The sequence below is a fragment of the Adiantum capillus-veneris genome, unplaced genomic scaffold (assembly GCF_014529385.1).
Source record: "Adiantum capillus-veneris isolate H3 unplaced genomic scaffold, ASM1452938v2 Hic_scaffold_988, whole genome shotgun sequence".
NCBI lineage: Eukaryota > Viridiplantae > Streptophyta > Polypodiopsida > Polypodiales > Pteridaceae > Adiantum > Adiantum capillus-veneris.
This window is the reverse complement of record NW_028221941.1, coordinates 41,792-56,566: the sequence shown is the minus strand read 5'-3', so window position 1 is coordinate 56,566 and position 14,775 is coordinate 41,792. Positions and strand designations below refer to the sequence as shown.

At 44.6% G+C, this 14,775-nt stretch overlaps 1 protein-coding gene across 1 annotated transcript; it reads right to left on the bottom strand.

Moving 5' to 3' along the window:
- Positions 1–5,424: 5,424 nt before the first annotated feature.
- On the bottom strand, positions 5,425–5,796 carry LOC147416432 (uncharacterized). The gene has a single exon (XM_086508370.1). The coding sequence runs from the start codon at positions 5,794–5,796 to the stop codon at positions 5,425–5,427; it is 372 nt and encodes a 123-aa protein (XP_086364496.1).
- Between the last annotated feature and the right edge of the window lie 8,979 nt (positions 5,797–14,775).

The window sequence follows — 14,775 nt, the reverse complement described above, 5'->3', positions numbered from 1 at the left end:
TTAAGGAAGAGGAAAAAGAGACCCATCAGAGTATATTCATCATCATCACCCATTACAGAGCATAAACAGCAGTACGAGATCAGGAGAAGGAGAAACTGCATCGATAGTTATCCTAAAACTGCCTCACGCCATCAGATACCATAAGGCACATCACAACTACCCAAAAATATAAGTACTAATGTCCACATATCCCTAAGGTTCAAAAGTTAAAGGTCTTAGTTACAGTTCAAAATATAATATCCTGAATACCCTGAATGCCCTGACAGATCAGGCACTAACACTTGGCACACCTGGTGAGCAATGTTTCTCAAACATTGTGAGAACCCACAATATCCCTTGATCAAAAATTCATCCACCAGCTTATCCTTGAATTCAGTTTGTTGTGAAACTACTGCTGCAATTGGAGTTTCCTTGTTAAGTGCTTCAACCTCTGCATCCACCTGAACTGTAACTGCCTCCTTAGTACTTTCAATGTCCTGATAGAGTATCTCATCCACAATCATTTGCACTGGATCATTTACGTTGTGAATTCCTCCTACAACTTCTATGTCCTCCTCTGCAACATCTTTAGCCTGTCCTGCAGGCTGCACCTTTCCCTGTGTCTTCAGTAATATGCTTCTGAACTCTGCTGCCACATCAGTTCCTGCAAACACTTCATATTTTTATTAACAAACACCTGCTCAGATTGTTGGCCTCCTTGTTGCTGCAGCTGCATCTTCAGTTCCTCAAATTGCCCTTTCAGGTCAGTATACTGCTGCTTCAGTTCAACATTCTGCTTCTTCATAAACAAGTTTTCCTCCTTCATCTCCTCCTCTGCAAACATCTGATATGGTTTACTCACCACATCATACACCATGACTTTCATTTTCTCCCAAACTCCTTTCATGTACTCCATCACTTCAGTCTTCATTTTCTCCACATTTGTTGAATTGAGATACCTTCTACAAAGTAGAAAACTCTCTCATCTTCTTCAAGTGATTCAGGTCTTTAGGCCCATTTTCATATTTCAAGTACATATCCAAATTCAATAGCAAGTTTACGTTCAAGGTCAGGTTCATGTTCAGCTTTCCCTTCAAGAAGAATGAAGAAATATTCAAGGTAGGATGTAAACTTTGCAACCATTAGACACTGTCTCTTGAACACATCCTATCTCTGCATGTAGATGCAACACTTGAAGACCTGATTTAGACTCCGCATGCCAAAACAATTGATTTCCTTGAAAATCTTGATTCAAGAAAAACCAAAATTGATCTGCTTCTTCATCAAACTGATTTGATTCAAGGCTTAAAAATAACAAAGTGAACTCTTCTTTACACATAGAAAACACCACCAAGATGGCTTGTTCACATTTGTCCTTGAAAATAGAAAGAAATCCACTTTGTAGCTGCAAAACTGTCCAATCAGTGATTCTCCCTGCAACTGAAAACTTTTGACTTCTGCTCCTTGAAAAACTTCCCTTATGTCATCAAGCATGAAGATATAAAACCAATGAGATATAAGAATATCAACATCATCTCCTCCATTAGCAACATCACATAGAAATGTAGAACCATCTTCAAGAAAACCCACTTCACCATCATCAGGAACTTGCAAAATACTTGCAGAATCATCAGTCAAAACCATCTCCTCAGCATCAACAAAACCATTGACATCAGAAATTTGGTATAAATCATCAAGAACATCATCAAGAAAGTGAACTTCCTTGAAAACAGATGAACTTCCAATATCCTTGACTGAATTTGTAAAAGAACCAACATCATACAGATCATTGATAACAACATCATCATTCAAGAAACCTTCTGTAACATCAAGATTTGAAGAAAACTCCACATTCTTGATTTGAGTAAGTTGAAGCTTCAAGTCCTTAATTTGATTATCCTTGTTCAAAACAACTTGCTTAAGAGCAACATGAACTTCATAACAATAAGAAATATGCAAGTCGGCTTCAGTTTGAACGTGAGAAATCTCCACCATCAATGATGCCTTTTCTTCTTGAAGTTGACTAATTTTGGAAAGCGCTTCATTTGCCGCAACCATACTTGAATGCCTCTCATTATCTAGCTCTAATGAGAGATTATTGATCATCTTCGCTTGAGAAAGAACAAGACTTTGAAATTCAGCAAGTTCAGGTACATAACTTCTTTGCAAATCAGTAATCTGCGTATCAGGGACCTGAATTCTGAAACTCTGCAAATCGAGAACCTTTGGTATCAAAACTTGTAATTCAGGGACCTGAAATCAAAGATCCTTGTCTTCACAACCTGAATAATTCATATCCTCTCTTGGAAATTGGCTTTCAGTCTTCAAAACACTAAATAACTCTTCTCCATCAACACAAACACCTTTCAAATTGTCAGCTGTTGAATACTCCTCATCAAGATTCATAAAAAACCGATTCATCACATCATCCTCATCAGTAGCACACATTATGTCTTTATCTATCTTCAGCTCTTCCATCTGATGTCTCCCTGAATTTCAACCTCTTCAAGATTGATGTCAAATGTTGGTATATGGGTTTGTATGGGATATTGGTGGCTTCTCTCGCTCACTCCCACTTGTATTTCCTTCTTCTCAATTAGTAATTCTTCTTTTGGGCAACTCGCCTTCTCTTCCTGCAAAGAGGAGAGTCTCTTCGATGTGAGGTTTGGGGATAGCTGGCAATCCTCTTGGCTCCTTTGGCTCATGAGTTGCTCCTGGCTTCCTCCTTCCTTCATCATCTTTTGGACTATATCTCCCTTGCATTGAACAAACTCTCCTTCCTGAATCAACTTCTTCTCTTCAATAATCTGAGTATCTACAACTTTGATCCCATATTCAAGAACATCAAAATCAGGTTGAAAAGCTTCATGTGCTGAAAATTCAAATTCAGGTTTTGAAACTTTAGTTTTTGAAACTGCATGTGCCTGAAAAATTGTTGGTACTTCAACATTGTGCAAACCCTTGAGTCTATCTGGAGTGTGGTTTTGGGATACTAAGTGCTCCTTTTGGCTTCTTTGGCTCTCAGGATGCTCCTTTTCTTCTGCCCTTTCCAACATCACCTTCTTGACTTCTTCAGGTTGGCTTTGTGCTTGAGCTTCTTTCATTGATTTCGGACTTACACCAAGTGCATTTGGAGAAGTTAAACATGATTGTACCTGATTTTTCCCAACCAAGGGAAACATTGGTGTTGTAACTCCCCACTCATCATGACTTTTGTCTTCCTCCTGAAACTGATCTTCATACTTCTCTGTCAAGCCTTCAATTGCTTCTTATAACACCTGTATCCTGCGCATACTAGAGCACGACTTTCTTCTTTTTCCTTCACGACCTTCATGCCAGTCTTCCGCCTTGTCAAGAAGATTAGAAAAATCATCCAAATCCTCTTGTGCATCACATAGTTCCTCATGATCTGATGCATCTCGAAAAGATCTGACAATTCGATACAACTTCTTGCACAATTTATGCATACAATATTTGACACATACATCTTCCTTTTGACATGGCTTGCACATGTAAGGACATTGCTTTGCACAGTGCCCATCTTTTTGACAAATAGCACACTTTTTCTTCTCCTTCTTTGCCATTAATCACCCATCAAAAGAATAGAGAGCATTTGTACCTCTTTAAACCCTGAAACTACTTAAACTGCATTGCAAACTGAAATACCTGAAACTGTAGTCTGTAAACTGAAAGACTGAAACTGCATTCTGCAAACTGAAAAATTGAAACTGCATTCTACAAACTGGAATCCTATAATCTGCAATATGTAAACAACAGTTGAACTGCAAACTGCACAAAAACTACCTACACAAAAACTGCACAGAAACTGTCAAGAACCCTATAAACACTTGCAACTTGTCAACAATTGTAATTTTGATTTCCCCTGGCAGATTCGGGAAGAAATCCTCCAATAACTTTGATGTATGTTCCTCAGACACTTCCTGCGGGGTTACACAATTCAAGAATTTCTGCAGGTGGTCGAGGTCAACTAACATGTCAAGAACCTCTTGAATTCTTGAGTGCCATATGCTTCAGGCTGAGTTCAAACCATTTGCAAGAGCCGCTTCAGAGAGAAAGTGGAGGTTAGAGCACGAGAAAGAAACTTGGCATCATAACCGACTCATCGTTTTACTTTGAGATTACTGTAATTCGCTCCCATGTCGATTAGGACACGCACAGCAGGATCGCCAAATGTTAGGGGCACACAACCCTAACAGGTATTCAATGCAGGAAACATGCAATTTACAGGAATTAGGAACAGTAAACTGAGTATTCATACACAATACTGCAAAGTAAATAAGCAAAGAACACCATAAGGAAGAGGAAAAGAGACTGCCATCAGAGTATATTCATCATCATCACCCAATTACAGAGCATAACAGCAGTACGAGATCAGGAGAAGGAGAACTGCATCGATAGTTATCCTAAAACTGCCTCACGCCATCAGATACCATAAGGCACATTCACAACTACCCAAAAATATAAGTACTAATGTCCACATATCCCTAAGGTTCAAAAGTTAAAGGTCTTAGTTACAATTCAAAATATAATAGCCTGAATACCCTGAATGCCCTGACAGATCAGGCACTAACATGAAAAACATGACAAGAGGCACATTATTTTACATCATGAGGTAGGGGCTTTGTCCTCCTCGCTTGGGCCTTTCATGCCATGGTCTTCCTTTGAAGCTTGCACAAGGAGAAAAAGTGCCAAAAACCGCATATAAATGGCTTGTTTCAAGTCGACAAGAAAACTCAGGCACTAATAAATAACCTCAAGCGCTTACAGGTAAACCAAGATAAAGTACAAAAGAATACCTCTTTCTTTTGTTGTCTTGGGAATGTCATGCCTTCTTCCTCTTTCTCCGCACCTATTGCTTTGGCCCTTTTATTGTTCACATGCAAAGCCTTCATGCCTTGGTCTTTCTTTGAAGCCTGCACAATCTGCAAATGTGCCCAAACCTTACAGTGCATCACTTATTCCAAGTCGACAGGCAAACTCAGGCAGTAACAATTAAACCCCGGCAAAGCATACCTCTTTCTTTTGTTTGGTTTCCTCGAAGCTTGCACATCATATCTAGGCTTTGTCACAGGACTTTCACATTCTCCTTGAGGGAGGGGCATTGAAGCTACTCTTGCCTTGTCTCTGGGTTGTTTTTGGGGGTCACTGTTGGCCTTCGATGTCCCTAAACCTTTGAATACATGCAAAGCCTACAAAATTTGCAAACATGAACACTCACAGCCTGCACAATTTGCAAACATAAAAGAATATGTAGGAAAGCATGACATGTAAAATCGAGAACTCACAAATAAACCCAAGCACTAACAAGTAAACCCATCTCCGGCTTACTTGTTTTGTCTGTTGGGCCTTTAGAGCCTTCCCTGATGCCTTCATCTTCTTCCTCTAGATCACAATAGCAGACTTCCATGGCAGCTGTTGTGCACCTTAGCTTGGCTCTAGAGCTACATCCACCAATGAAGGAACATCTTGGATAGAATGTGTGACAATGGTCGCACCCGACCGTTTCAACTCTGCCATGATCCTCCCCATTGCAACCTGCACTAGAGCATTGCTTTCGTCCATGATTTGTGACGTCAATGGGACCTTGACCCCCTTCACCCATGGGTCCTCCTTCAATGCACAATCCTCCACGAGCACCTCGTTCACCTCTTGCAATGGCACTGTCACCTGTTTTGCTTCTTGCAATGGCAATGGCACCTCTTGCACGGGAGGCACCTCTGGCTCATTTGACTTTGGCACTGCCATGGCATGTGTGGCTGCCATCATAGGCGACACTTTGGCCCCCCTCCAAGCCATTGTATCAAACGACCTGCCCTTGAGTGGAGGTGTGGAGTAAGCGCCCCTCATCCCTGGCCCCCTTCTAGTGTATTTTAATAGGCTGAAATTCGAAAATCCCGGTTAGATTTTGAGCTTGCCTTGAAGAAAGCCGGAAAATTTTCACAAGTTTTCGTGTAATTATAGGCAAAAGCTTCAAATTTTGTCCTAAAAACTAGGAGAATTTCAATTTTTCCCTTATTTTCTTTGGTTAGGAAAAATGTATTTTTCTAGCCCCGATCCCATCACTCGTCTTCATTTAATGATATGGGCATTGTGTGTATTGTACCACCTCCCTCTAGGAGCCCCTCATGACTATCTATGCATATGCATTAATTAAGTGGAGTCATGGGATCCACGGTGTGCAACTTGGGTGCGGGTCGCGAGGCGATCTTGATGTCCACGTGGCACGAGCAGTATCGGGCCTCGGTTGACATATGATGTAAACCCGGGCAAAATACGAGACCTTGAGATTGTCAACATGGAATCACAAATGCTTGATGATGAGGCATACACGTGGCAAACTTAAATGCTTAGTGGGCACGTGACTGAAGATACATGGCTCCACTAACAAGGTAAGCTAAGGGGGAGAAAAATAGGAATTCAAACTTTGAATTCACTTGCGCCCTCCCTCACCTCCCTCCTCGCCATGGCTACACAGGTAAACTCGAGCACTCGGTGCAAGCTCTTGAATACCCATGTGGCTATGGCTGCACCTCCCTCCACTCCCAAGCTCCCCCTTCTCACCATGGCTATGGCTGCTCCCTCCTCTCCATGGCTACTCTCTCCTCTACATGCTTGGATCGATCCTCCCTCTTCCCTCTTGTTCCAAGATCCCTCACTCCTCTCCCAAGATACTCCCACCTCTTCCAAGCTTCTCCCTCCCCAACATGCTTGGCTCCCTCCCCCGTTCTCTCCATGGGTTCTCCCTCCTCTTCCAATCTCATCCCTGTCAGGACAATGGTAGGACCAGTCACGGCCAAGGGCCAGGACAGACATGCAGTCAAGGGGGTCCCTATATTTAGAAGCCCAAGGGCCTATATAGGGCATGACTGGGTGGTGATGAGCATGTTCCAGTTCCCTTGTCCTTTCATTGGTATTAGAGCAAGGTGGAGAGGAGGAAGGAGAGTGGATCCATGGCGGGGAGAAGATGGATTTCTTTTGAGTACCTAAGCATGGTTCTCTCTCTCTCTCTCTCTCTCTCTCTCTCTCTCTCTCTCTCTCTCTCTCTCTCTCTCTCTCTCTCTCTCTCTCAATCTGGAAGGAGGGGTGGAGCCATGGCGGGGAGAAGATGGATTTCTCTTGAGTACCTAAGCATGGTTTTCTCTCTCTCTCCCTTCCGATTGTTGCAGGAAACGGCTCCAACAGAACCAAGCAAGGTCGGCATGGCCACGCGTGAAGCGACTTTAGCATAGAGGGAAGGCAGCGTGGAGGTCGGCAGAGAGAGGCGGCCATGGTACCGAAAAGGTTCGCCATGGCCTTCTGAAGCGTTTTCGACACTGCAGCAGTTCAAACCGAGGGCTTGACTGCGCGCGGTGGGTATTTCTTCCTCTGTTGCGTCGTCTGCGGCCTGAGATGCCATAGCCCGTGGTAGGGGTTTCTTTCACACACGGGTGCCAACATTGGCTTGGTTTTTTTTGGAATTCAACCCTAAGCAAGAGTGCATGCCCACCCCGGGCACACACCCGCAAGACATGAAGCTTTTGCTTAACCAAGCTTGGAGATCCGTGGCCATGAAACAGGCGACCACAGCAAAGGCTGCATTCGACAGTAGCCTTCCGAGGCATGGGGCACACTTCTTTGATGGCAAAAAATAAAAATAATTTTTTTCCAGATTTGCCGAGATAGTACATTAACGGCTTGAGACTCAGCAAGGGAGTCATTAAGGGCGAAATGTAACCGATCGGCAGGTGCTGTAAGGCTTCTCCGTAAGCTCGGATGTGGTTTGAGCCCGGGGGATTCACCATGGAAAACTTACCACACCATGTAAGTGCATGGGAGGGGGTTTTTTTTACAAGTTACATAAGCGTATAAGTTAAGGGCAGGTCCCCAACAATTTATCTCCCAAAATTAAAAATTAGGGAGGGGGGTATCATTTTATTTCTTTTTGAAGGGGGGGAGGGGCTGACCTAGGTTGATTACTTGTAAATATTGGTCATTGATGGCACTAAAACTCGGATGAATTTAGGGAAATTTTTTATCAGGTTACACATCGAATTTTGCATCAAGCTGGTCATAGATAAGGGCTGATTTGGAGCAGGTCAAGGGTTGATTCACTACAACACTAAATGAAGATATCGACGTGTATATATCGATGTCCATGCTTTTCCATGCGTATATCGACGACATTAGTGGGTGTCGCTATACACGTCGCAGTGTGCGTCTATATAGGCGTGGAAAGGCTTTTATTTGCCACGCGTATAGCGACGCATATATCGACGCAAAAAAAATTGGGGGAAAAAAACGAAACCCGCGCGCAGGGGCCATTTTCGCCTGCTCAGGTCTTGGCCGAAACCTGCTGCGCAGGTATTATGTCCATCTCCACCCTCCCCAACCCCTCTCTCTCTCTCTCTCTCTCTACCTCTACATCGTGTGTGTAGGGGAGAGAGAGAGAGAGAGAGAGAGAGAGAGAGAGAGAGAGAGAGAGAGAGAGAGAGAGAGAGAGAATGGTGTGTGTGTGTGTGTAGGAAGAGAGAGAGAGAGAGAGAGAGAGAGCGGTGTGTGTGTGTGTGTAGAGGAAAGAGAGAGAGAGAGAGGTGTGTGTATGTGTGTGTGTGTAGGAAATAGAGAGAGAGAGAGAGAGAGAGAGAGAGAGAGAGAGAGAGAGAGAGAGAGAGAGCGGTGTGTGTGTAGGAAAGAGAGAGAGAGAGAGAGAGAGAGAGAGAGAGAGAGAGAGAGAGAGAAATGTGTGTGTGTGTGTGTAGGTAATCAGAGAGAGAGAGAGAGAGAGAGAGAGAGAGAGAGAGAGAGAGAGAGAGAGAGAGAAATGTGTGTGTAGGTAATCAAAGAGAGAGAGAGAGAGAGGGAGAGAGAGAGAGAGAGAATTAATGTATGCTTAGGAAATTAAAATTAAAGGAAAAAAAATTAAAGAGAGAAATGAAATGAAATGTTATATTAACGTCTTCGAAAGGCCAAAGTGACCTATGAGACATGAGACAAGAAAGTTACAATGGGATGGATCTGATACAAAGTCAGTGTAAGAAGATGACAAAATAAATTATTATGGAATCCTAAACTGCTGGGTGTGGACTAAACGGCTAAACGAGCTAGTTGGGATAGGTAGATCTCCTCCATGGTCAGTACTCTGACCGGGCGTTGTGCATGTCGAGCCAAAGTGACCTAGCTAGATCCTCTGATGCAGCCTCTGTCGATGTTGTGTAGTCCTCCGCAATCGTGGGCGTCTAGATCTCCCTAGATCAGTCGCTCGTTCGATCATTAGAGAGAGAGAGAGAGAGAGAGAGAGAGAGAGAGAGAGAGAGAGAGAGAGAGAGAGAGAGAGAGAGAGAGAGAGAGAGAGAGAGAAAGAGAGAGAGAGGGAGAGAAAGAAAGAGAGAGAGATAGAGATAGAGAAAGAGAGTTTTATATTTATGTATATATATATATATATATATAGATAGATAGATAGATAGATAGATAGATAGATAGAGAGAGAGAGAGAGAGAGAGAGAGAGAGAGAGAGAGAGAGAGAGAGAGAGAGAGAGAGAGAGAGAGAGATAGGGAAGTGGAGCTCTAGGAGTTATGGCAGAGAAATAGGAAAATAGAGAAATAGAGAGAGATAGGAAAATAGGGAAATAGAGAGAGAAAGAGAGATAGCGAGAGCGAGATCGAGAGAGAAAGAATGAGAGATAGGGTACGTAGATAGAGAAGAAACTATGGAACTAAAAGAGGCAAAGGGGTTTTGCCTGCTACATGCATTGCCATGTACACCTGGGAGTGCACGTATGTGTCTACCCATATTGGATTTGACCAATAAAGACGAGATTTTGACCCGGTGGTCCTGATCTCCATACACCTCTGGACCGAGGTGTACGGAGATTGGGCAAGACTAGAGAATGCGAGGTAGTTTACATTGTGAGAAGTGTATATATATATATATATATATATATATATATATATATATATATATATATATATTAAAACAACATTCATAATCATTGTAGATGGCAACGTCATCAACTAACATGGAGGAAAAGATTGCATGCTCGTGCACGCTCTACAAGTATCAAATCCTGTGCAAGCGTAGGATATGTAATGAGCATGTGCACAAGTACAGAGAGTTTGCTAGAGAAACCGTACAGAATCTGCGATACTACTCCTACGGAACGGGCATTGATTTTCGCGACATAGCACCTACATCTGAGAGAGAGAGAGAGAGAGAGAGAGAGAGAGAGAGAGAGAGAGAGAGAGAGAGAGAGAGAGAGAGAGAGAGAGAGAGAGAGAGAGAGAGAGAGAGAAGATTATGTGTGAAGGTCCGACCAATATAGAGCCACGGATGGAAGCAGAAAAGGGCTTACAGACAGAAGACGATGGCATGGAGGAGATGCTGGATGCCTTCTTCCAGACAAGCGAGGAGAACGCGAACGAAGCAGCACCAGAAGCCGTGCGCCTATCTCCTGAAGACATGTTGAGGAAGTTGGCACGTCAACCAATCTATTGAGGCGCCAAAATATATGTGCTTCGTACTTGTCTGGCATTTTTGAATCTTCAGTCAGTGTACGGGTGGTCAGATGCAAGTGTCACTGCTTTGTTTAGGTACGTAATTTACAAAAGAGATTTTCCGATTGCAACGGTGATGTGCTCGGAGAGCTTTTTAATTTAATGTGGCTTAAACAGGTTATTGCGGGAGCAACTTCTCCCGGCTGGAAATGAAATGCCCCCCTCCAGGCCAGACGCAAAGCAACTTCTGACCTCAGTTGGCTTGGACTACAACAAGATTCATGCATGTCCAAATGATTGCATTCTTTTTCACAATGAATTCGCAAATTGTCTGTCGTGTCCTAAGTGCGGAGCAATGCGCTACAAACAAGATGCAGTTGGCGAGACAGTGCCAGCTAAAGTGTTGCGGCATTTCCCTATTATTCCTAGGATAAAAAACATGTTTCGTTGTGGTTCCATTGCAAAGTTGATGCGGTGGCATTCTACGAATAGATCCACTGACGCAACATTTAGGGTGCCCGCTGATTCGAAGGCTTGGAGGCACATTGAAGATACCTGGCCACATTTTAAGAGTGAACCACGCAATTTGCGTTTGGGCATGGCAATGGATGGAGTCAATCCATTTGGCTTGAGAAGCTCGTCATGGAGCACTTGGCCTGTGTGCCTTATCCATTACAACCTCCCGCCGTGGCTTGATTTTAAGCTTGATTGTACCTGGTAAGTTCAAGGCAAAAAACATGGATGTTTATCTAGCTCCACTAGTTGACGAGCTCCAGGAGTTATGGCATGGGATCGACATAGCAGATGCGGTTGAATCAGTAGGACAACAGCATGCAAGGATACATGGACTTCTTATGTGGACTATTCATGATTGGCCAGGATACGGAGAAGCTTCTCGTAATGGTTATTGATTTACAAAATTCTCGCTATTCGCAAGCCCTTTGCCTTAGCCTGATTCATGCTTTAATATATGCAGGACTAACAACTTCGGGATACAATGCATGTCCAATTTGCGGGCCGTCTTTGGATGTGCGCTATTCTACCTCTCTTCGAAAGACAATTTATCAAGTCCACCACCGTTATCTTCCAGATGGCCATCACTTGCGCGAAGGCCAGCTTGGTCGCGTCGAATGTCGTCCTATGCATGTACAAGAGTGGCGTCGCCGATGGGAGCAACATGAGGGGCAACCTGTTCCAGGAATGAAACGTTTGTCCATTCTCTATACGTTGCCGTACTGGGGTGATCTACTAATTAACCATTTGCTGGATCCAATGCATATATTCAAGAATATGGGAGAGCTCCTCTGGAAGACAATCATGGGAATGAAAGACAATCGAGCTTCACGAGATGATTTGCAGTCGGTTGGAAAGATGTCAGAGCTGTGGCCTTTCACCAATGCAGCTGGTCAAACAAAACTTCCAAGAGCGCCATGGGTATTGCTAAAAAACGAAGAGCGACAAGTGAAAAGGGTGATTTCAGAGTTCAGGACGCTAACAGGATATATGCGATATCTCAAGACAGCATTCACCCGTGACGATCAACTGTCAGGGTTGAAATCGCACGACTGGCATAAGTTCTTGCAATTCATTCTTCCAATTGCGATCAAGGGGTGTTTAACGGAGGAAGTGCGGACCTACATATACAAGATTTTAGAGCTAGTGTGGTGGATCTCTTCCAAGGAGATTTGGGAGGAATCTATTGTAGTCGCAAGGGCTAACTCCATTGAGGCAGTTTGCATGATTGAGAAGTATCTACCCACGAGCTGCCTAACTATCCAAATGCACTTGCTCGTCCATGTAGTAGATGAGGTTGCAGTGGCAGGTACAGTCCACAGCCGTTGGATGTTCTTTCTAGAGCGGTTCATGAAAACACTTAAGGGTTTTGTTCGACAAAAAGCGCGTCCAGAGGGGAGCATGGCAGAAGGATGGCTGGTGCAAGAGTCTCTTGTATTCACGACCGAATTTCTATCCGTTTCTGACCCAGAAATGCCTTGACTGTGAGCGATGAGGAGGATGCAAGACTGGTGGGAGAGGAGCCGCAAGGGCAAGGGGTGCCGAAGAAAATGAACCTGGCCATGCGAGAAAAGATCATGAAGTTCTGTATACTAAATTCAGCGCCGATGCAAAAATGGCTTGAAAGGTACGAAGAAGAGAAAGAGAGACGCAATCTAGAGCGACAGGATTTCAGGCGAAGTCGAACGACTAGAGGCTTACCCTTGCCAGACTATCTCGCTCCTCTACCTGAATTCCCTACAATGGCATGGTTGGACAAGACAGTGAGAGGAGCTCGACAGATCGGAGAACCCATATCTCTAGAAGAGGAAGAGCTGGCTATTGGATGTGACTGGAAGTATCATACATACATGGCACTGTGGTCGCATGGAAAGCATTTCAGAACACAACAAATTGACAACAGAAGAAACACGTTTGACAGTGGGGTAATGGTTAGTTTCATGCAAAAGAGCAGGGCCAGTGCTAGAGACACGAATGAGAGCACTAGCAACCTGGATTACTGTGGTCTGGTGTTAGATATCCTGAAAGTAAGCTTCAGGCGGTTTGAGATGTTTTTGTTGGATGTGAAGTGGTTCAAGGTGATTACTTCTGGTCGCAACGCAACGGTACGCAGAGATGGAAACAAACTTGTGCAAATAGATTCTACAAAGATTTGGATAGATGCGAGCGACACATTTGCTCTCCCCGAACATTGCGAGCAAGTGGTCTTTGTACCAGACCCTCGAGAGTGACAATGGTGGTTTGTGGTTCAGGTTGCTCCAAGAAATAAACAAGTATTTGAAGGGCAAGATCTCCTGGAGGAAAGTCAGACAGACGACGTCCATACTACTGTGACATTAGATGAGATGGACGAAGGTATGGCAGAGGAAGCTGACAGATATACGAGGGATGATGCAGACGAGCCAGAACTGACACTTGTAGATGAAGATGCAATGGATGAAGACAATCTGCCAGAACGAGTTGGGGCAGAGTTATGTTTGCAATTAGAGATAGACGATGATACGGTGCAAGATCTTATCGATGATGTCTCACTCGTCGAGGCCTAGGCCGGTAAGTGTTTGTGTGAAGACTTTGATTTAAAATTAATCTTAAAGTTAATTTAAACAACTGTGTTCTGACGCTTTATTTTACTTTATTTGAGCAGGACTTTAGTATGGCAGACGAGATTCCAGATCCCGCTTCCATGAGTGAAGATGCATTCATGGGCTTCGTTACACGGATGACGCCTGCTCAGATGGCAGAGGCTTCTCAATACTGGGTAGCCAGAGGCACGGGTACTACGCCTCCAGGCTTCACACCCGAGGGTCCGACGCCTAGGGGAGGGACGCCTACAGGGTTCAGGACGCCTATGGGTACGACGCCTTCTTCTCCCATCACGGCCGCTTCGACACCTAGGGGTGGGGCAGAGGCGGGTACGTCCTCATCTCCACAGCACAGGTGCACTCGCCGATCTCGCCGATCGTTAGGTGGAGGTGGTGGTTGCTGTGGCGGAGGGTCCACAGATGCTTCGATCCCTCCTCGCTCACGACCCCCGTCCTACCCAGGCACACCTCTCGACACACCTCTTGGCACACCTCGGACACCTTGGGGGGCACATGATCCTAGTGCCTCCAAGCTCTATACTGTACGGGGAGATGGTTCTGTTGACATGGATAGAGTCGGGACTGAGATGCGACAGCGGATTCGCCAGCTCGTGGAGCTGCAGTTTTCGACCAGCATTCTAACGTCTTGGGATCAGCAAGAAAAGGAAAAAGTCACTTACATAGTGGAGACCATCCTGAGAGAGTACCAGCCTACTCCGGGTTCTTCCGTTGTTCCGGTGCGGTGGATCAAGGGTGTTGTACGGGACACCTTGAAACGTCGACGAGATGCAACTCGGAAGGCTTTCAGGACCGGCTCGCCGAAGCCTTCGGGCATCCCACACGAGACGTAGCTGCAGATCAGGGAGGATGAGCGAACAGCGACCACGCGGTTCAGACAGCAGCGTGAGGCCGCGCAGGTACGACAGATGACTAGGGGGACATCTCATCTTGGCAGCGGAGGCTTCGACACCTTTCGCTATGAGTTTGTGAGTTTCTAATCCAATCTTAACTATGGCGTTTTTTAAAACGCAATGAATCATGTATTCTTATTACTTTAATTTTTGTATAAACGCAGAATCTTGCGATGCATCGAGATCCGACACGCGAGGAGGAGTCAGATGGATATCGCAGAGGTATCTATGAAGTACTGAATGATCTTGAAGCTTCAGGAGATCCTGTAGACTGGGAGGCCTTACAGTCTCGCTGATCG

Bases quoted from the DNA above. Each gene is read 5' to 3' on its own strand.
- LOC147416432 (XM_086508370.1), bottom strand. From the start codon at position 5,796: ATGGCTTGGAGGGGGGCCAAAGTGTCGCCTATGATGGCAGCCACACAT.